The sequence below is a fragment of the Neomonachus schauinslandi genome, chromosome 7, assembly GCF_002201575.2.
Source record: "Neomonachus schauinslandi chromosome 7, ASM220157v2, whole genome shotgun sequence".
Taxonomy (NCBI): Eukaryota; Metazoa; Chordata; class Mammalia; order Carnivora; family Phocidae; genus Neomonachus; species Neomonachus schauinslandi.
Genome location: NC_058409.1, coordinates 92723809 through 92747520, shown reverse-complemented (window position 1 = coordinate 92747520; position 23712 = coordinate 92723809). Strand labels below are relative to the sequence as shown.

General features: G+C 41.1%; 1 protein-coding gene across 2 annotated transcripts in view; it reads right to left on the bottom strand.

The window, feature by feature from the left end:
- SLIT3 (slit guidance ligand 3) overlaps positions 1 to 23712 on the bottom strand; it is a 592885-nt gene that overhangs the window by 528130 nt on the left and 41043 nt on the right. For both annotated transcript variants that reach the window (XM_021695640.2, XM_044917114.1), the window contains exons 2-3: positions 20244 to 20315; positions 13705 to 13776 (exon numbers count right to left, since the gene is read on the bottom strand). In XM_021695640.2, the coding sequence (XP_021551315.2) occupies positions 13705 to 13776; positions 20244 to 20315 (144 nt within the window). The remainder of the gene's footprint in view (positions 1 to 13704; positions 13777 to 20243; positions 20316 to 23712) is intronic.

The following is a 23712-nucleotide window of genomic DNA, read 5'->3' as shown; positions in this document are numbered from 1 at the left end:
AACACACACACACACACACCCAGAGACAGAGTGAGAGAGCGACATAAACATTTTGAGATTCAAAACTTGGCTGACATATTCCCAGACTTAGAGCAGTTCCACTTGTTATACATTGAAATGAGAAAATGGATCTTTCAGCTATTTCTCTACTTCTAACAAAACAGTATAAAATAAAGAGAATAAAACAAACAAACCTGAAGTATTAATTCTTTTGGTCTTCAAGGCATTCAGGGGAAGAACTGGGCAGAATCTAAACCTCTATGTTGCTGTGCCCCCCACAAGGGTAGGAGTATAGAAATAATCATGATAATTTGCTTTGTTTTGTCTGTTTGCCTTTTTAGAGTACATAAGCGGATACGTATTTTCTGACAATGCCCTTACTCTTATCAGACAGAAAATACTATGAAGCTTGTTTTCCAAATGAAAAAACATGCTTAGGCAATTTTTGATGGGAAAACAAGAATAGGAGTTGGTATGTATTTGGTGTAGGGTCTTTGGCCTAAGAGATGGAAACAAACCAATGAATAAAAATGTAGTCCTTTGGCTTACTTGGTCAAATAAATTGCTCTTTTCCTTCATCCATCACTCTTAGCTGGTGATGATGATAAAGAAAAGGAAGAGAAGGAGAGTCTGGGAGGATGCCTCCGTATACTGAGTGATAATTGTGCCAGTCACTGTGTGAAGCCCTTCCCATGGGAAATCTCATGAGCACCTCATGAAGTGGGTTAGTGGAATCCACATGTGCATTTAACTCACAGGTGAACCCACGTATAGGCATTCAGCGAAAATTAAAAGAAAAGAAGAAAGTAAGAAATATAAGGTACAGAAGGTCCTACAAATCATTCTTCTCAATGAACCTGTGCCCCCAAGTGACTTGGATGAGAGATGAGAACCTGCCCCTCCCTCAATCTCAGTCCTCATGTACTGCTCACCATGAGCATTTTGTTGATGGGGATTCCAGTGGTCAAAGATGTTTTTCAGTATACAGTGGTCCCTACATGTCTTTTTTTTTTTTTAATTTTATTATGTTATGTTAGTCACCATACAATGTATCATTGGTTTTTGATGTGGTGATCCACGATCCATTGTTTTCGTATAACACCCAGTGCTCCATGCAGTGCGTGCCCTCCTTAATACCCATCACCGGGCTAACCAATCCCCCCTCCCCCCTCCCCTCTAGAACCCTGTTTGTCTCTCAGAGTCCATAGTCTCTCATGGTTCATCTCTCCCTCCAATTCCACCCCCCTCATTTTTCCCTTCCTTCTCCTAGAGTCCTCCATGCTATTCCTTATGTTCCACAAATAAGTGAAACCATATGATAATTGACTTTCTCTGCTTGACCTACATGTCTTGTTTATGGGAGATAGAACTGTCAATAATTTGAATACTTTCCATTTTTATCTTTCACACCAACTTTAGAAACAAGCCCCTATTTAAAAGGCAACTCTATGGGGTGCCTGGCTGGCTCAGGCAGTGGAGCACTTGACTCTTAATCTCAGGATCATGAGTTTAAGCCCCACACTGGGCGTGGAACCTAATTTAAAAAAATAAATAATAAATAATAAAAATTTAAAAAATAAAAATAAAAGGCAATCTACTCAATAATGATTATCCCCATTTAACAGATGGCACTTGGTAGCTACTGAGAAACTTGCCTGAGGCCTCATGGCTTGTAAGAGAAATGGGAAGATTTATCCCGGTTCAAATCCAAGTCTTTCCTAACTTTGAGTCCATGTTCTTTTTTTTTTTTTTTTTACTGTTTTTTATTTAAAATCAATTTAATTTAATTAACATATAGTGTATTATTATTTTCAGAAGTAGAATTTAGTGATTCATCAGTTGCATATAATACCCAGTGTTCATTACCTCAAGTGCCCTCCTTAATGCCCACCACCAGTTACCCCATCCCCCCCACCTCCCCTCTAGCAACCCTCAGTTTGTTTTATAGTTAAGAGTCTTTTATGGTTTGTCTCCCTTTCTGATTTCACCTTATTTTATTTTTCCTAGCCTTCCCCTATGTTCATCTGTTTTGTTGCTTAAATTCCACATATGAGTGAAATCATATTATATTTATCTTTCTCTGACTGACTTATTTCACTTAGCATAATATCTTCTAGTTCGATCCATGGCATTGTAAATGGTAAGATTTCATTCTTTTTGATGGCTGAGTAGTATTCCAGTGTGTGTGTGTGTGTGTGTGTGTGTGTGTGTGTGTGTGTGTATACACCACATCTTCTTTAATCATTCATCTGTTGAAGGACATCTCAGCTCCTTCCACAGTTTGGCTATTGTGGACACTGCCACTATGAACATTGGGGTGCTTGTGCCCCTTCTTCTCACTGCATCTGTATCTTTGGGGTAAATACATAGTAGTGCAATTGCTGGGTCATAGGGTAGCTCTATTTTTAACTTCTTGAGGACCCTCCATACTGTTTTCCAAAGTGGCTGTACCAACTTGCATTCCCACCAACAGTGTAAGAGGGTTCCCCTTTCTCCGCATTCTCACCAATACCTGTTGTTTCCTGCCTTGTTAACTTTTGCCATTCTGACTGGTGTGAGGTGGTATCTCACTGTGGTTTTATTTGTATTTCCCTGATGCCGAGTGATGTTGAGCATTTTTTCATGTGTCTGTTGGCCATTTGTATGTCTTCTTTTTGAGTCCACGTTCTTAATCTTTAAATCATTAGACTAAATATCCACCACACACTCCAACTAAATGGGCAGATCTAAGGGCCTGTGGAAACTTTTAGAGAGTGGCCCTTGCTGTTCTTGCTTCCCTCCTGAATGACCCCAGATGTATTATTCTTGGCCACATGATTTGTACTCCTATTTGATCTTCAAGACTTGGTTCAAGTGATGCCTCCTGGGTAAAGCTTTCTCTGGTCTTACCAGTAGAGGTGGTCATTCCTCTGTACTCTCAAGGGTTCACCATCTGCCATGTTGAAAGGTTTGTGTTTACATGCTTTCCTTCCTAAGTAGAGTGTAAGCAGCTTGAAGGCAAGGGTTCCACTGTATTCTTCTCAAAAACTCTAGCACTGACACAATTCCTGGTGGCATAGCAGATGCTTAATAGATGTTCATCACCTGGAATTGTCTGGAGATGGGTGAGCTGCCGTGGGGTGAAGTGGGAGAGGAAGTTGCTGGAGAAAGTTTGAAAATACCTGTCTTAGAGGTTCCCCAGGAACATGTAATCAATCTTTTTTCCCCCCAGAGACTGCAGTGAAATGCTTAGAGTATTTCCTACAAACCAGACACTGTCCTAAATCCTTCTCATGTATGCTATTTAGTTTTCACAACAACCCCTATGAGGTCGATGTATATTCTACAGATGAGGCAACTGAGGCTAAGAGAGGCTCATTAATTTGTCCAAGGTCACATACAAGTAAGTGTGGGCCAGGACACCAGAACCCACATTCCTTACTACTTCACTACACTTTCTTCCTACATATTCACTTAAATTCCTGCCATCACAAGGCTTACCTGAGTCTTGTTCTGCAGGGACATGGCCCCATCCCCCATTCTATGAAGTTAGAGTTACAGCTGAAGAGTTTACGCTTAGTCTCCCTACAACCTCCTCCTCATCTGCCTTGGTCCTTCAGTGCAGCCAGAGAGGAAAGGGCTTGGTGGGAGAGAACCAGGCAGGGCTGGCCAACACAGGCCTCTAGGCTCTGCAGAGGGTGGTGAACATTTTCTCCAGCTTTTATTTTTTTCCCCTAACATTTCCCTAGTTTTAAGGCTTCCCTTCACACTGCCTTGCAATTCTTAAGGAACCAATGGAGAATATATTCCACGACAGAAGTTATGTTTTGTTTTGTTTTTTTAAATAAGGAATAATAACATAAACCCATCAAAAATCTGTCAACAGTGGCGTTTCTGGTGTTGCCAGCTATACACCCATACAGACACTGGGGTTTTTTTCATGGACGTAGAGTAATTTAAGTGTAGACACCACAGGCAATAAATTGCACAAAGAAAACCCTGTCCATAATTCTGAGTTAATAACAATGGTCAGTGTTTAATGTTGATACAAATGAGGCCAAAGGAAGAAAAAGCCACATTCACGGGCTGTTGGAGTGTCTGGCCTCTAAATGATTGGCTCAAGGAACATAATGTATCTTAGTTCTGGTAGGAAAAGCAGGGTTCTATCTTATCAAGAACAAACTAAGTCTTGCAATAATTTAAAAATATATATTTGCGATACATATGCATTTAAATATATAATCTAATTATTTACTTCACATCTAATTAAAGAGTAAGTGGGAACTCTGGCTTAGAGCTAAGAACACCCTTGTGTTTTGCTCTTTGGAAAAACTGAGCTAACACCAAGGCAACTCAACCCCTCAAACATTGCATGCTACATTAACATTGGATAGAAGTCAAATTCCTCCCTGGCCTGTTTCCTTGTCTGTAAAATGGGGAAATTGGATAATACAATATCACAACCTCATTCCACTTCCTGACGATGTCTTCTTTTCCTAGCACCTGAATTTGGAATAGTCCTGGATTTAAATCTCAGCATGGCAAGTTACTTTAATTTCAGAGCTTCAGGATTTTTTTCTCTGAAAAGTACATGATAATTAAAAAAATACATTTAAAAATTTTTAATAAAAAATGTTGAAACATACAGAAAATAAAAAAATGTATTTTGAACTTTTGTATGCTCACCACTTAGATTCAACAATTATTTTCATTTTGCTGTATTTGTTTTACTCTGTGTTCTTTATCGAACCATTTAAGGTAAAGTATGGAAATCAGGACACTTGATCCCTAAACACTTCTGCATGCATCTCAAAAAATTAAAAGATTTTCCTATATAACTAGAGTACCATTAACACACTTAACAAAGTTAATAAACAATTCCCTGACATCATGTTCACAATACCCAATCCACGTTCAGATTTCCCCATTTGTCTCAAAATTTTATTTTACACATTTGTTTCTCCAAACCAGGCTTTGGGTCAGAGCCAGGCACTGAATTTGGTTGTTATATCCGTCTCTAAAGTCTCCTTAGAAAATAATTTTTTTTGAAGTATAACATATACATAGAAAAAAGCACAAATCTAAATTTTATGGCTAGAAGCATTTTCACCTAGTTGAACAGATCCACAAAACCTCTACCCAGATCCAGAAACAGATGATGATACACCCCAGAAACCCTTTAGTGCTCTCTTCCATTTACAGCCCTCCAATGAGAGGGTAAACACTACCCTGACTTGTAATACCATAGATTAGTTGTGCCTGTTTGGAAGATTATATAAATGAAATCAGGTAATATATATTCTTTTATGTCTGACTTTTGTCACTCATTCTGTTTCTGAGATTTATCATGTTGTTACATACAGCGGTTCTGTGTGTGTGTGTGTTGGGGTAATTTTTCATTTTCCATCAGGCTATTCCATTGTATGAATAGACCACAAACTATTTTTGCTCATGCTGATGAGCATTTGGCCTGTTTCCACTTTGGGGCTATTACAAATAGTGCTCCTATGAACATTCTTGTGTAGGTCTTTTTATGGGATGTATATCCAGGAGTGGAACTGCTGGGTCATGGGGTATGTGTATGTTCAGCTGCAGATGATACTGCCAAAAGTTTTGCAGAGTAATTGCTTTAGTTTTCTTCCTCAGAGATTTGTATTATAAATGTGATAGAATGTCTTTGACTTCTGTATTTATCACTTCCTCTTAAATCCTCTTAACCTCTATATTAACTTATTGATTGAAAAAAATTACTCATTTTCCATTTCTCTTAAAGCATTTATCTCCCCTCAAATTGCATCTAGATGAGTATGTATGCATGTATTTTTGGTGTAAAACAGTAACATTTATTTTGCTTATGAATCTATAATTCAAGTAGGGTTTGGCATAGTGAACTTTTTTCAAAATAAACTTTATATAGAATAGATTTAAATATACATAAAAATTGGGAAGACAGTACAGAGCACCTATACATCCCACACCCAGTTTCCCCTATCATTAACATTTTATATTAGTATAATGTATTTGTCACAATTAATGAGCCAATATTGATACAGTATTATTAAGTCAGTCAATACTTTATTCGGATTCACTTAGTTTTTACCTGTATCTTTTTTTTTCTGTTTGAGGATACCATCCAGGATGCCACATTACATTTAGTCTTCATGTCTCCTTATGTTCCTTTTGGCTCTGACAATTTCACTGACTTCTCTTGTTTTTGATGACTTTGACAGTTTTGAGGAGAACTGTTCAGATGTTTTTAAGAATGTCCCTCCATTGGAATTTGTCTGTTGTTTTTCTCATTAGAATGTAGTTACGGGTTTTTGAGATAGAGATCACAGACATAAACTGCTATTTTCATTACATCATACCAAAGGTACATATTATCAATGTGACTTAGCACTTTGGATATTGGCCTTGATCATCTAGCTGAGGTAGTAGTGTATGTCATATTTCTCCACTGTGAAATATCTATGCTCTGCCCTCCCCTTTTCATACAGTACTCTTTGAAGGAAATCACCATGCAAAGCCTACATTTAAGGAGTGGAGAGTTATGCTCCACCTCCTTAAGGGCAGAAAATCTACATAAATCACTTAGAATTCTTCTGCATGAGAGATTTCTCCTCTCCCCGTTCATTTATTTGTCCAATCATTTATTTATGTCAGTATAGACTCATGGATATTTTATACTTTGGTTATAATCCAATACCAATTTGTTTATTTATTGCTGAAATTATTTCAGCTTTGGCCATTAGGAGCTCTTTCAGTTTGCTCCTACGTCCTTTTAACACATCCCCTAATTGTGGGTTTTGTTTTCTTTTGTTTTGTTTTGAGCACTTCTTTCTGGCACAATCTATCTCATGCCCAGTCCTAGAATCATCCCATTTCTCCAAGAACCTTAGCTCCCTTTTATTGGAGAATGGTATTAGAAACCAAGATCTGGGCACTAGGTGTGCTCATTGCTATTGCAGTGTCATCATTTCTAGGCTCTCCTACTAATAAAGCAAGGAAATACGTGTGTACAAACATGTATATTTACATACCAATATATTTCTATGTATATATCCATCTATATTAAGTGAACATATCTATATTAGGCTAAACATTTGTTTATACTGATGTCTCCAACTCTAATCGATTGACATAAGGATCATTATAGTTTTCTTCATTGCCTGTCTGTAACCACCCATTTCAGCAACAAGAAACCTGTCTCTACCATCCACCATCCATTGTTCAATTCCAATACACATGTACAGTGACTTCAGAATTGTTAACTCATACTCCTTTGGGAAACAACTTTGTTAACCACAGTACAGTTCTTATGTGTGATTCCTTTTGCCTTTTGTCTCATACACTGATTTCCAAATCTACTTAGGTCAGCACCTTTCCCCCATCAAGAGGTTGATTCATACATTCATCACAGTCTGTATTCCATTTTGGGATCCTTCGATTTTCTAAATAATTTTTAGAAATGTTCATGCAGGGTGCCTAGGTGGCTCAGTTGGTTGGGTGTCTGTCTTTGGCTCAGGTCATGATCCCCGAGTCCCAGGATCGAGTCCCGTGTCAGGCTCTCTGCTCGGCGGGGAGTCTGCTTCTCCCTTTGACCCTCCCCACTCTCGTGCTTTCTCTCTCACACACTCTCTCTCTCAAATAAATAAAATCTTTTTTTAAAAGAAATGTTCAAGCATTAAAGTTCACCCTGTATGCTATAAAATTCTATGGGCTTTTATCAATGCAAATGTCATATATTCACTATTTCAGTATCATACAGCATAATTTCACCATCCTAAGCCCCTCCACCCCCATGGCTTCACCTGTTCAACCCTCCATCCCCTCTTCTTCCCTGAACTCCTAACCACTGAACTGGACTGCAAATATGACTGTGTTTAGCTTTGTAAGAAACTGCTAAATTGGCTATAGCATTTTGCATTCCCACCAGCAATAAATGAGAGTTCCTCTTACTCTACCTTCTCATCAGCAATTAGTATTATCAGTCTTTAGTATTTTAGCCATTGTAATTAAAGGGGACAGTGCTATTTCATTGTTGTTTAACTTGCATTACCCTAATAAGAAATGATATTGAGAATTTTTCATATGCTTATTTTCCATATACATAGATTATTTGGTACAGTACTTATTTAAATCTTTTGCCCATTTCTTTCTCTTTGTAGGGTAGGGGTGTTTTCTTGCTGTTGAATTTTTAAAGTTTTTCATATATTTTGCACGCAAATCAGATAAGCATTTTGCAAAAATTTTCTTCCAGTCTGTGACTTTTCATTCTCCTAACAGTGCCCTTTGTGGAGCAGAAGTTTTTAATTTCAATAAAGTTTAATTGATCAATTTTTTTTCTTTTGTGGACCATGTTTTTGTTGTTATATTGAGAAACACATTCCCAAAACCAAGGTCATGTATATTTTTTCTCTTGTCTCTCTTAGAAGTTTAATAGTTTTAAATTTCACATTCAGGTCTATGATCCACTTTGAATTAAATTCTGTGTAAGATGTAAGGTTTGTGCCTAGGTTCAATTTCTACATATGAACATCCAATTGTCCCAGTACCATTTCTTGAAAAGACTATTCTTTCTCCATTGAATTATCTTTGCACTTTTGTCAAAAGTCAGTTAACTATATTTGAATGGGTCTGTTTCTGTTTTTTTTTTTTTTTATTCTGTTCTGTTAATTCATATGTCTATTATTTCACCAATGCCATCCTGTCTTGATTACTGTAGCTTTATAGCAGGTCTTGGAATTGGATAGTGTGATTCTTCCAAGTTCATTCTTCTTCAGAATTGACAGCATATATTTTGAAATTAGTTCTTATATTTCAAAATTTTTCCCTGAGTTCTTCATCCCTCCTTTCACATTCTATTTTTCTCTAATCATCTAATTTCCGAATTTTTAAAATTCAAATTTATGTTGTACTTTTATAGTTTATAAGACCTTAAATTTGTGTCGTTAGTTTTGAACTATTCTGTTATAGTTTTCATCTCTTTTGTGGGTACCTCTCTCTTGCATGTTTTCATTGTTTCTGAGCCACCCAGGTGCCCCTCCTTTGTCATTTTTAAATAGCCCTTTTCATCTCCAATAATGTTATTTTTTTTTATTTTTTTATTTTTTATTTTTTTTTAAAGATTTTATTTATTTCAACTGAGAGAGACAGCGAGAGAGGGAACACAAGCAGGGGGAGTAGGAGAGGGAGAAGCAGGCTTCCCGCTGAGCAGGGAGCCTGATGTGGGGCTCGATCCCAGGACCCCGGGATCATGACCTGAGCCGAAGGCAGACGCTTAACGACTGAGCCACCCAGGTGCCCCTCCAATAATGTTATTTTTTTTTAAAGTCTATTTTATGGGGGTGCCTGGGTGACTCAGGCAGTTAAGCGTCTGCCTTCAGCTCAGGTCATGATCCCAGGGTCCTGGGATTGAGCCCCATATCAGGCTCCCTGCTCAACGGGGAGCCTGCTTCTCCCTCTCCCCTCCCCCCTCAGGTTCTCTCTCACTAGCTGTGTGCTCGCTCACTTTCTCTATCTCTCAAATAAATAAATAATCTTAAAAAAATAAAATAAAAGTCTTTTATGTAGTATTAATAAAGCCATACCATCCTTCTTTTGGTTAGTATTTTCATGGTATCTTTTCTATCCTTTTACTTTCAATTTTTCTCTAACTTCTTGTTTAATGTTTGTGTTTGTAAAAAGCATATAATTATTGTTTGTTTTTTTAATCCACTCTGTCTTTTAAATGGAGGATTAATCCATTTACATATACAGTAATTACGATATTTTTTGTGTTTAAGATCATCTTACTATTTGTTTTCTCTTTGTCTCATTTGTTCTATATTCCTTTTTCTTTCCTTTTATCCCTTATTTGAATTAACCATATTTTTCTTTGTATCATTCTATGTCCTTTCTCCCTCTATTAGGTTATTATATTTTTCAACTGTTCTTTTTAGAGGCTATCCTATAGGTTGCAACATGCATCCTTGATTTAATAAGGATATAAACATTAGTGCTATTATCACTTCCTGGGTAATTCAAAGATCTTAGGCCACTTAAACTCCATTGACCCTCCCAACTTTTTGCTACTGTTTCTATCTTAAGCTTCTTTTAATCTACAACAGTCAACTCCCATCTCTTTCATGACATTGATTTTTTGAAGAGACCAAGGCAGTTGTCTTATAGAATGTTCCATCTATAGGATTTACTTGTTCCTCTTGGTTTCATTTAACTTGGTCCTCTAACCTGTCTACTCTTGGGAAATCAAAAGTGAAATGTAGCTAAATTAGATATAGGGGAGACATACTTAGCAACAATACTTTATAGCCAATGCTTTGAATTTTATATTGTCACATCAAGGACACAGTAATTTTAACCTCCTGTGTTTCCAAAAATTGTTGTATGGATTAAATGAGATGGCATATGTCAGGTGTCTATGAGGCTATCTGATACATAGTAGGTAAAGAGCAGAGTTTCTCAACCTCAGCACTGTTAACACTCTGGACCAGATAATTTTCTGTTGTGGGAGCTGTCCTGTGCATTGTAGGATGTCCTGTGCATTAGCAGCATTCCTGACCTCTACCCATTATATACCAGTAGCATACTCCAGTTGTCACAACCAAAAATATCTCCAGACATTTCCAAGTGTCCTCTGGGTGGGGGGAACTGGTTCCAGTTCAGACCACTAGTATAGAACAAAAACCCAAGTATTGGATAAGTATTCCACAAGTACTTACTATCGTGCAGTGTGCAAAGCTTTGAGATTAAGACCTAATGAAACATGATTTCTGACTTCAACATACTCATGGTTTTGGAGAGAGACAATAGGCAAGTAGGGAATTAACAGATAAGTGCTGTGATAAGGACAATCATTGTATGTGAGGAGAGGCAGGCGATTCAGTCTGCCTCAGAGGCCCTTTCACGGAAGAACAGAGAACTCTGATTTGAGACCTGAGGGACAGAATTCTCTCCTCTTTAAGGCTCAAGAGATCAAACCAATAAATCCCATTCATAATGAAAATCAATACTTCAGAAATGAATTATCAAAACCCATATAATTTTCAGGCTGTATTTCAGAGTATGATCAATAAAGATGAATCTACTACCAAATATAGAGACACAAGTAAGGTAAGTCAGGAGTGAGAGCTGCAGATGGCACAATCAGCCATCTACTTCTTCAGTTGTTAGCAGCAAATATGTTATATTTTCCCATTCTATAGCTCGCAGTCTGTTTGGGGACAGACTGGATAACTAACACCAGATTAACATGTCAGGATAATGTCACACACACCCTCTCTCGTTGACATTGGAAAGCCTTGACTAAGGAGGCCCATCCAACTGTGCATGCTGGTCCAGCCACCTATACTTTTCATTCTTCTTCCTGGCCAAGTACTTCTTTAGATCACTTGCAGTATAAATCAGAGACTGGTTAGCTCTTCACTAATTCTGCTTCCTCTACTTCCTGGGCATATAGCTTTATTACATTTCCTAGCCTCTTCTGCAGCTTACTGTGGCCATGTGAACAATTTCTAATCCAAGGTATGTAATAGTGGAAGTCATATGTACTCTTTCCAGGTCTGGCCCATAAAAACCTCCCATGTGTAATCCTTCATGCTGTTTTCTCTTCCAGTGGCTTGATTCAGACACCCATTGGTACCTTGGTAGCCAAGGTTTAAAGATGGCAGAGCTGAGGAGTGAAAGGAGCCTGTGTTCCTGAGTCTCCCCTTGGAGGAGAGAGGCCCAGCAACCAAGAATGCCCTTATTGGGTTGGATATGAATAAGAAGTAAACTTCTGTGTTAAGCCGTGAGATTTGAGGGTTTATCAAGTACAGTAGCAAGCATTAGCCTCCTAATACACCAAAGTAAAGAAATAGCCAGGTTTACCCTGCAATTGTAAGCCCCTCAGTCCTGCAGACATGCACGGTATTTCTGCTGTGTTCACCAAGCCAAAGAAAAGCACTTTTTGCCAGCATATTTCACTGATATTCCCTGGAGTTAGGTGGGTATGTGAGAGGTCATTTGCAAGGCCATTGCTAAAGATCACACTTCATCTAATGTCCACAGCACAGAAGTATGAAAGGGCGTGGGCTTTGATGTCAGACAGATGTGGTTCTGAATCTTGGCTACCCCCCGCCCGACAATTCTTTGGCTTCATCTCCCTGGGCCTCTGTTTCTTCATCTGCAAAATGAGGGTAATAAAACCTCATAGGGATTTAGCGGGGATAAAACAACAGATAGCATATAAAACATCGGCATAGTTCCAAGCATGTCTAAGGTACTCAATTATCAATTAGGTCCCTCCCAACAATCATGAAATGAATAAATTAGGGGTTTATTTAACCTTCTAATCAGAAGACTAAGCAAGAGGTGGCCTTTTCACAAAGAACTATATATTTATTCTTCCATAGAAATGTTTAATACCTCATACAAAGGAACCAGGTTCAACAAATACTTTTATTTTTCCCTTGGTCTAAATAAGGAGAATTTAAGTTTCAAGAAACTTAAAAATATAAGCATAAACAGAGGCAGCATTCATTATTTTTAGAACTCTTTCCCTTTATAGAAATAAATGTCGTATTTTTAAACCAACAACAGAACATACAGTGACCTTTGACCCAGATGGAGAGCAATAAATGAGACGATTCACACAAAGCAGGGGGAGTACAGGGTTTTGCTGGATAATACCCGTGTTGCCCCAGATACAATGAGTCCAAGGGAAAAGATGGCAGATCACAAAGCTAACACGTTGGTGGCAGGCCCTCCACCTGACCCAAGCCCATCTCTGTAGCTGAGATTTGGCAACAGGACAGGTAAATGGAGCAGGATCCTTCTAGGGAGGTTGGTGGAGCAGTGAGCTGTCACAGCCCTGTGCCCCAACTGCAGGGACAAGAGGCTAAAATGTCAGGCCAACCAGGATGCAGAGGGAAACATGGAAGAGAGCCGCCCACCGGCATGACTAAGTGCTCTTGGGGACAGGCCCCACTTAGAGGGCAGGAAGCAAATATCCAGATGTTATGAGCTGCCAGGTATGATTAACTGAGGAAAGGTGAAGCTGCCCACTTAACCACCTGAGCAGCAGCCCCACCCGAGTGACCCAAGAGGTTTCTGCAAATGCATTAATCATCAAAACCAGTGGAGGCTCCATCTATCTCCAACCCCGCCGCTCTTCATCTCTCCCTCTGACAGTCAGAAGAGCAGCCTATTTTTAAACCCTGGCACCACATTCCCTCATGGAAACATGGGGGCTTCCTGACACAGGCTGATGCTCAGCGGAAATGCAGGCACACCGAAGGGCCTGCCCACTCTCCCACCCTTCCTCTCCCTGGAGGGGCAAAGGCTGCTCCGGGACAGCGAATATCTAACACCGGCCTCCATGACAGCGAAACCGACTGCCGGCTTCCATCCTCGGCAAAAGGGAAGAGGCTTGGGCAAGAATCAGCCCCATGTACAGATATCAATAGCAACAGCTCAAGCCTGGGAAGAAGAAAAATAAACCCCAGATGCCAATTCTAGCATCTTTTAAAGTAAAAGAGTTTAAAAAAAATAAAAGAAAAAAAAGAGCCTAAAAGGATCTCAGTGTCTCTTTAACATGTATCTAACGTGCTTTAAATAAAATAGCAAACATTTCATTAAGCATTGGAGACTTTTTCTTGGCAAGGTCGCAATGAAGTCAATTTACCAAAAAAAAAAAAAAAAAAGAAGAAGAAGACTTTTCAAGAAAGGAGGTTGTATTATACTTACAATCGCTCCAGCTGCTTCAGATCCTGGAAGGCGCCTCTCTCGATGACGCTGACCTGGTTGTCTTCCAGATGTCTAGAACCACAGAAACAGCAGCGGTCAAGGACAAGGGGCCTCAGGGGTCCTGGCGCTAGGCTTCAGGCCCGGCAGGCAGGGCCACTCAGCCCCTCCCACAACACTCTGCCCTCCCCCTCACCCCCCAGCCAGGATCAGTCTGGTGGGACAAGATAATTCACATGCCAGCTTGGTGTCACGGTAACCAGGGTTTCGCCGCCTGCACACTTCTACCTGACAGATTGGTTTCCATGCCTCTATTTTAAGAATGTTCTCAGCAAATGTCCCCCCAAGCACTGCAGGATGTTGCACAGAAAAGGAAGAGGTAAAAGCTGCTTCTTATAAAAACCACACATATATTCAGCATCTCCTCCCTTGGAGCTCCCTCCTCTAGGGATGCAAAAATACTTCATTAAAAAGGGCCTCTCTGTGTACTCTGTCTCTGGGTCACCTACTAGAAAGGGTGACCCTACTGTTGGACAACTGCCTGTACTAGGAACTCTCCTCGCCCAGGGCCTGGCTGTTCCCAACGTGAGGGTGATGGTCACAAAAGCTAGTCTAGCCACAGTCTCTGCTGACCTCCAAAGTCCTCCATGCAGATGATTAAAAACCTAAACACTTTGCTTAAGTGAGGTTGTTTCAAGCATGTGGCATACCCTAAGAATTGAGTATACAATGAAACATTTGTTTCCCTAACTTAAAACACACACACACACACACACAATGGCAGCTTAAATAGGATTAGCTAGGCTAAGGGAAACAATGAGGGAAGGGAAGCAATGAGGTTGCCCAGTTTCCATCCAGGACCAATCCTGCTGGCTGAATGAGACTTAAGGGGATGCAGTTGTGTTTGAAGGATGTGTCCTTGGAAGTTGGAGTTTAGGAAGGGCTGTGGGTGCCCCTGGATTACAAAGGAGAGGTGCCCTGAGCACCTGAAGGAAAAACAGAAGGATGGAAGGCAGCTTTAAGGAAGGTTGGCCTTCATTTCAAAATGATTCCATCCATGCTTGCCCACCACCTCTGAGGCATTTCATAACCCCTGTACTTCTTGGGCTTAACACTTGGGTTCTTGTGTTTATTTTCAAGTCCATCGTCCCCACTATGCCTAGGGACTAAGAGGGTAAGAACTTCTGTTCGTTCTCATACTCCTTGCCCTACCACATTTGCCTAGTGCAGCAGCCACTTAATAAAGGCTTTTGAATAATGAAAAACTAAAGATGACTTGGGGCCACATAACATATTGATTTTCTATCAAGGAAAAGGCTAGTCTAGGACATAAGAAGTGTCTGACTCAGACGATCAGAGTGATAAGGGTATTTTGTTTGGGTTCAATGATATTTTACATTTTTTGTGAGTTTTTCACAAGCAACTAAAAATCAGTATCACACACACACACACACACACACACACCACAAAAGAAACTTCTTTTGAAAATTCAGCTCCTGTGTTTCCAAATACCAGTAATTGGTGGGAACTGAGTATGGGGTCAGGCAAGGCACCCGGGCCCCTCAGTCTGCCTCAATCCTCACCCACTCCAGTTCATACATTCATGTCCCTCTGGCCCCTTACAACTTAACAGATACGGACATCATGGAGTAGGGAGGCTAAGAGACTCACCCAGGGAGAAATTATTTGGATAAAGTCATATAGCCAGCTAGGATAGACTCTTTAACCCCCCAGTCTGGTGTGCTTGTCAAATCTGGTGTAAAAACCCCTGTCCTGCTTTCTTACCAGCAGATGGTGTGGCACTGGGCTATCTAGTCAACCTCTCAGGGACTCTGTTTCCTTATTTATAAAATTAAAAAAAAAATCTCATAAGTCCTTGTGAGGATAAAAATGGAATAGAGTGTGTAAATTATCTAGTCCAGGATCTGGAATACAATTAGAGGCTTAATAAATGTTCTTTTTTCCTTCCCTTGTCTTTCTCTCTATTCTGCCATATGGCAAGGAGGGCCTTGGAATGCCAACAGACTCACACTAGCACATCTCGCTAAACAGGGAACCAGTTCAATATTAGTGACTAGGGATTTGTTGAGCTGGGTTTTTACTATCAGTCAATCCATCACAGTGCTTGTTGTTGTTAAGTTCCCAATTATAACAAGGAGCAACCCTAGAGTGACTGAGTGTGATATTCTTTTTTTTTTTTTTTTAAAGATTTTATTTATTCATTTGACAGAGAGAGTCACAGCAAGAGAGGGAACACAAGCAGGGGGAGTGGGAGAGGGAGAAGCAGGCTTCCCGCCAAGCAGGGAGCCCGATGCGGGGCTCGATCCCAGGACCCTGGGATCGTGACCAGAGCTGAAGGCAGATGCTTAACGACTGAGCCACCCAGGCGCCCCTGAGTGTGATATTCTTGCTGGGTTTCTGAAGGATTTTAACTCCAATCTTCTATGATGAATTTTTTAGTTCTGTACTAATTAATCTAATACTACTAGCTTCTTTCAGAAAGGGGAGTCAAAAAATGCAAATATATCTGTATTAGATATCTGCCCCTTCTCTACTTTGCTCAGGCTCAGGGAGGCTAATTTTTATCACTTCAAGAAGCTTCTCTGACTCTAGTTTCCACTTGAGTAAGCCAATGGAAGTCACCAGCAGAAAACGAGATGTGGGATGGAGTGATATTCGGGGATTTGTTCCTACCTCCTTCCCTGCCAAGTAACTTCAGATTGACTGTGTCCCTCTACCTAAGACCCCAGATCCTTTCAGGCAGTTCCCTACCCTTTGTGAGCTCAAATAACCACTTCCTCTCACTGCTCCTTGAGGCCCAGAGCACTGTCGTGGCTCCTTGTTGCTAGCCCCAGGAAACTGCACCATGTCTTCTTGGTTTCTCTTAACTTTGCCCACACCTTCATAAATAATTCTTTATTCAGCTCTCCTTATTTGTCCTGAGTGAGTGTCATCTCTTTCCTGCTGGAGTCCTGGCTGGTAAGGTAGCTAGGGTCCCTCTCTAGATCTACTTCCTAGACCTATCAGAGACCAGCCTAGTACCTGACTTTTAAAGGTGCAATAAATAATCAACATCTGATGAATGAATGAATGAATGAATAAAGAAACTGTGAACCTTACATCCAGACTTCTAGGCTGAGATGCAGTTCAGGAGCTTGGGATAATGCCATTGATGTCACTCTCATTTTACTGACCAGATGCAGGAGGTCAGGGATCCAGGAAAGGTTGGATGCCCAGAAGGGCTGTCCATGAGTCTGTTCTGAGTTAGAGACATACAGACTGTGTTCAGCTCTTTTGGCATTGTTATTTTTTTAGTTTTAACACTGGATCAGAATTGGAAATCACCCCATGTGATGATGGCTGGGGAGGAGTTTAACTCTTTTATTAACCCCATTTGAGATAAAGCTGGCTCCCACATTGTGGGCACAGCAGAGTTCTTGCAACAGACTACTAAGAAAGGGAATATAATTGATAACACCAGAAGAGATCTTTTCCTACTCCCACCCTGTGGGAGAAAGAATTGTTATGGACAATTCTTATATCTTCTCCTTGAATGTACTTTATTTGGGGAAAATTGCCTTTGGATGAGACCAAAGTTCCCCAATCTCCATTTTATCTGCTTTTGCCCATTCACCTGCACTGTATTAACAGTTCTGCATGGAAATAGGTGGCAAGCTCAAATTATTCAAGACTATTGAGTCTTTTCTGGCTTCACTATAAATTGTAAATAAGAAACAGATACAGGGAATGTGCCAAGGTGTGATGAAAGCTTTTCAAAAAAGATAGTTGTCTAGGTTACTCAGCTAAAAAGAATAGATTGGGAGAAAATATGGTTTAAATGTCTGGGTATTTTACTGGTGTGAGAAAGCATTTCAGCTATCCCACCTAGCAGATTCTTTCACAGTAATAAAGGACCACTTGAATGGGATTGTCTTTGAGTTGATAAGGAAGATAATGAAACACAATATATTAACAGAGTCTATAAAGGGGCGAAGGGGGAGTGTTTTGGTGTTGCTTATCAAAATAAGAAGAATGTGCCAATTAAACGAATGATAAACTGGAGTCAAAGGAATGTTTTGTAGACCATCCAGAGGATATTAATACAATCTTTTGTGATTATTTTAAATTTTCTATTTGCAGAGAGCAGATATGGAAATTGGAATTTTTATTAGCCTTTCTGATGTAATGGTAAGAAAATCAAAGAGTTTTCTTTTCTGACTTGGTTAGAAAATGAAGCATTAGGTGAAATTTGTGACTCATATGAAAGGAAATCTCTCACAGATGCAGGGGGGAAAACGGAAACAAAGAGAGAAGTTAAATGTTTGTTTTTTAAGCTGTCAGATGACCTGCAATCAGGAGTTTACCGTCTCTATCTCTTCAACAAAAGTTACTCTAAAGCTGAGCCATGGAATTCCCTCAACCCATCCCAGTCTCAATTCTGTCCCACACACATCTCATGAGAGCTGCCAGTCATTTGACATACACGAGACTGCTTAGGGCAAAAGACTCAGCAGAGGGTAGAGGCTCCCCCTTCGGCCCCCACCACCTTCCTCCTGAGGATGGTGAGAGGAGTGTGAACATGCCACATCTGGAGAATATATCAAGGGGAAAACATCTGCTATCTGGAGGCCCAACATTCAGATCCTAGTGTCCCCACACACTAGTGTTCAGGGAAACTCAGGTAAACCACTTATTTGCACATCAGGGCTGCATTTTTAAGATGGGTAGACTATTGCTTCCTGGTTTTTAAAATTTCTATAATGCAAATGGACAGCAGCTCTGCACAGAGGTTAGAAAACACACGTTCTGGGTTCTGACTTCTCCTTAGCATAGTTACCTGCCATGTGAAGCTGGGACAACTTAACCAACTGTGCCTGTTTCCTCTGGGCAGATAGGGGTTAATAACCACATAACACAGAGCTTGATCTGCGATAGGTACCATATATACATTGGTTATCATCACCATTGTCACCACTATCTACTTCTCAGTCAGAAAAGCAATGCTACGCAAGTAATATTCCACAAGTTGCAGTGAGAATAAACAGACTTCATGAAAATGATAAAACCATAAAGCATTATACGTGCAACTGTGAGAATTAGGAGGACTTCTGACTATTTGTTATGGGTGGAATTATATCCCCCCCACCAAATTCATATGTTGATGTCCTAATCCCCAGGCTATCATAATGTGACCTTATTTGGAGATATGGTCATCACTGAGGTAATTCAGTTAAAATGGGGTCATTAGGATGTGCACTAATATAATATGACTGGTGTCCTTATAACAAGAGAAAATGTGAACAGAGACTGCATAGAAGGAAGACAATGTGAGAGACTCAGGGAGAAGACAACCATCTAGAAACCAGGGATTTCTGAGGCTACCAGAAGCTAGAAAAGGTGCTGGATCAGAGCCTCCCTCCCAGGATCGCCCTCAAAAGGAACCAACCCTGTTGCCACCCTGACTTTGGTTTTTTGGCCTCAGAAACTGTCAGACAATAATTTTTGTTAAGCCACCCACTGTGTGGTCCTTTGTTACAGTAGCCCTCCCGAACTAGTATACTATCATTCCTTAACTTAGAGATGAAAAAACTGAGGCCCAGAGAGGCATAGTGATTCACCCAAGATCACATGCACAGTTAATTTTGATGCAGGACCAGAACCTGGTACTTCTTGTCCCTACAATAAAATTCTTTGTATTATAATGGGCTATTAGCAAAAAGAAGGAGGTGGCTTCAGATACCAAGACTTTAGCTGCTGCTTCTAGCAGGGATTTGCCAACCAAGATTTCATGACACAATAGACACCAAGGCACTGGCCAGACTGCCCAGACGGTGCTCCAGGTGTGGAGCCACACTTGGGGGCGAAATCAACCTCTGAGTAAAGTAGCAAAGAGGCTCCAATTGCTCCTCTCTCGTATCTCTAAATATGTCAGACTTGCCAATGGACAAGCATTTAGGCACATCCTTATCACTCACAGACTCAGGGATGGGTGAAGGTGTTCAATATGTAGCAAGGAAACCTGATATTCCTTGCTCCCCTGTTGCATCAATACCCATCTCAAATTTTGCTACCTGTCTGTACAGCTGTGGGTGTACAACAGGGGCCCTGACCCTGTCTGACTCTCTCCCTCCCTTCTCCCCTCCTCTTCAGTAAGCAACAAGATAAATAGCTTTTGTTCTGATTGCTCTTTTAATGCACAGGCTGGAGAAGAAATTATAATCTCTATGGAAGAGTAGCCTGGTTAGTCAAGCTGACATTGCTATCATCCTAGAAGCTGGGCATGTTGATTTATTCATGTAGAGCCTTCTGTTTTCCCTGTCACTGGAACTGACTTCTTCCACCGGTCTAGCCCAGCCGGCAGCATGGAGACACAGAATGAGATACCCATGGAAACCTGGGTCTACTAATGAAGGGTTTTCTGTTGAAGAATGGTAAATTCCTGTCACCCAGTGCATAGGGGTGTAATGTCAGGCCAGCAGAACATTTTCACAAGGCCAAAGAGCTGAAAATGAAAATGCGTCTAAGAGCCATGTATTACTTACAAGACTCGGAGATTCTTGAGTCCAGCAAAGTCCATCTTGGTGATCCTGGTAATATTATTTCTGTCCAGGTCACTGCAATAGAGAGCAAATTTGGGTCAGATTTTTTTTGCAGGTTACACTTATGGTCTATTCAACCCACACTGGCTTGAAGGAATGTTGCTTGTCAAGCAGAAGGTAATTCCAATGATTAATATCATCCCCTGAGCATGCCCAACCAACCTTAAGGATACTGTTTGGAATAAGCTACCCATTATGTATGTAGTAGAGCCCTGCTATATTTAGCTGCCTGGCTTCTGTTGCCCCTTCTTTGGGTAACAACTTTTTCTTTGGAAGTTCCCTCCCCCAACTCTCAGACCATGTCACATAAGTGAGGCTTACCCCTCTTCCCAGATCTAGGAAAGTATACATGACTCAAATTCCCAATAGCTCTCTCTCCCCACTGGGTTTCCAAGCTGTTCAGCATTGCCAGAAACCATCTTGCCACCATGTAGAAAGAGTTTTCCAGAGTCAAGGAGAGACTGATTCCTGGTGCTAGCCTATGAGTATGTGGATCTACCCATGCCTGAAGCCAGGTACTTCTGCATTTTGAAATTATATGAGCCAATCTATCCCATCTCCCTTATATTTTGTCTTAAAACAGTTTGAGTTGAATTTTCTATCACTTGAAACCAAAAGAATCTTAACTGACTTTGGTACCTACCTAGGTATTTGTTTATTTTCCACCTGGTTTGCAAACTCCCTGAGGGCAAAGGTAATACCTCATTTAACTTCCATAGCTCAATCTAGAGAGTATGTGCCTGGCACAGAGTAGAGGGAACTTTGCTAATTTCATACATTAGGGAAAGACACATGCATTGCTCCTGCCTCAACTAGTAGGTTTACGCTCCTAAAAATGATCCCAAAGAGAAGAATTTGCTACGGAAGAACTGAAAGCATTATGGTGGTATTTGTGTTGGGGAGAAGGGACACCATGGGTATTAGAAAACCAGGGTTAGAGAAAACCAAAGTCAAGAATGAACCTATGAACAACTATAAATATATTCTGTGTTCACTAACATTATCTAAGACTAGATGCAAAAAAAAAAAAAAAAAAAAAAGACCACGAATAATATGTTACAGTTCTTAATAATGGATGTTGAATGACTAATTCCTATCTACCATACCTTCTTGAGAAATTTTCAGGGTTCTGGCCACACTGGAGTTTCAACAAGTTACTTGTAAACTGGCTTTTCTCTTTTCCTGAACATTCAGGAACTAAGGAGGTCATTTTCTCCATGACAGATCCCCATCCACACAGTCACTACTTCTAACATTTTCCTAGCCAGGGCCTAAAGTTGCCATCCTGCAGTCATGTCTCAGAGGGACTTGTGAGCTCTACAGCTGTGTTAAAGGAACAGGGAAACAATCTTCAGATTCTAGCACTTTATATGAAGAGGATTATTCTCCTGATACTGAAAATAATACCAAAATAAAAATCAAGTGAGTCCTTGGTTAACCTCACCTGGGAACCACCTCCCTTCCTCATCCAGTTTTCCACTACCTAAAACAGCAATCAAGTTGTTTCTTAACTAGCCTGTGATGGAGAGAGGTAGTATATAGACTTCTCAGACTCAGCTGAGTGCTGGTAAAGGAAGAGCAAGAATTACACAGGGAAATAAAGAAAGGTTGCCTGTCTGAGGATCAGACAGCAGCACACAGATGGGAATGTGTGCATGCTCATACTCACCCTGAGTATTCTTCTCAACTCCTGTCTCAATGGGACTGATGTTTGGGGACCCTGAAAACTACAGATATGACAATGCAACTAAGGGTTTAATTACCAGGACCCAGCATGGTATCTCAGCAGCTTGTGCTGGTGGCTGTGGCGTCAATATTTTCAATTAATATTTATTACGTGAAGGGGCACAAAGTGTGCTGCTGCAAGGCTGAGGACTTGGTGAGGGTAGGGGGGAACAGGTTGTGGGGTTGCCCCAGGCACACAGTGTGTGTTTGGGAGGCAGAGCCTCAGGGACAAGCAGCCCTGAGTTTGAGTCCCTGCCCTGCCACCTGCTGAGTGAGCTATGGGCAGTTCACTTCATTTCTGAGGCTCCGCTTCTCCATCCACAAATGGAGGGTGATCACCTCAAGCTCAAAGGTTTTTGTGAAGGTCAAATGAGATGACACATATACAGTGCTTCCCCGGCACTTGTTAGAGACTCAATCATGGCAGCTATTATTACTATCATTAGTTGAACTACAGACTTCTTACCTGCACCCGCCACTTCCACCCTGAAATTTCAGTGCATCAAGAGCAGTTGCCTGCACCGCCCCAAACTCTGTGCCTACAGATGAATCCTGGGATCTCCAGGAGACTATCTTCCTGTAGATGTAAAAGGGGTGCATTTTGTGACTAATAAGTAGTAAGATGGCACCACAAGGAGCCCCCTCATGCTGCCCCTCCCTCTCACATTTCTTTTTTTTTCTTTAAAGATTTTTAATTTATTTATTTGACAGAGAGAGACACAGCGAGAGAGAGAACACAAGCAGGGGGAGTGGGAGAGGGAGAAGCAGGCTCCCCGCGGAGCAGGGAGCCCGATGCGGGGCTCGATCCCAGGACCCTGGGCTCATGACCTGAGCCGAAGGCAGACGCTTAATGACTGGGCCACCCAGGCGCCCTGCCTCTCACATTTCTAAGACACCTATTTCCAAATCTCCCCCTGCCCTGCCAGCACACACCCTGCCCGACTGCCAGGAAGGAGGTCAGGAAGCACGTTCCTGGGCTCTGAGGTGAGACAGGTCAGGGTTCAAATCTCTTCCCTACCCCCGACTCCCAGCTGTGTGAGTTTCAGTATTTTAGCTTTTCTGAGCCTCCCTGCTTTATGTAAGCCTCTCCTACTTGCAACCTTGGAATGGCAAGAAGCACAAAACCTTGACTGCAAGTATGCTTGGCTGAAAACGGGACTTAATTAAATAGGCACTGTGAAGAAGCTGCACTACCTCATGTACCCATTGCTCCCCTAGCCCCCGTGGTCCCAGTCCAGGCTACTCTGGAACTTCAGCCTGACTTCTTAGCCATCAGCTTCGGCCTTTGAGGGAATCAGAATCAGTAGATCTTAGCTTCGCAGATGGTTCAGACGGTGTTCTGAACCATCTGCAAGCATGATCCCTAGATGGGGAGCCACTGCAGTTCTAGTGGTGGAGTAGGGAAGTGGGGTGGTATTGAAACATGTCTGCAAGTTGTTTCATTGACAAGCCTGCCATGGAGAGGTGGAGTCTATGTTCCTTTCCCTTGAAAGTGAGCAGGCCTTATGACTGCTTAGACAAGCCCGGGGCAGGAATGATGCTGTAGAATTTCTGAGGCTGGATTAGAAAAGGCAGTAAGCGACTGCCTGGCTCTCTCTTGAAGCCCTGAGCTGCCATGTTGGAAGACCGGAAGGCCTAGGGTCACCACTGGTAAGACCATGTGAGCCCTGAGCTGCCATGTTGGAAG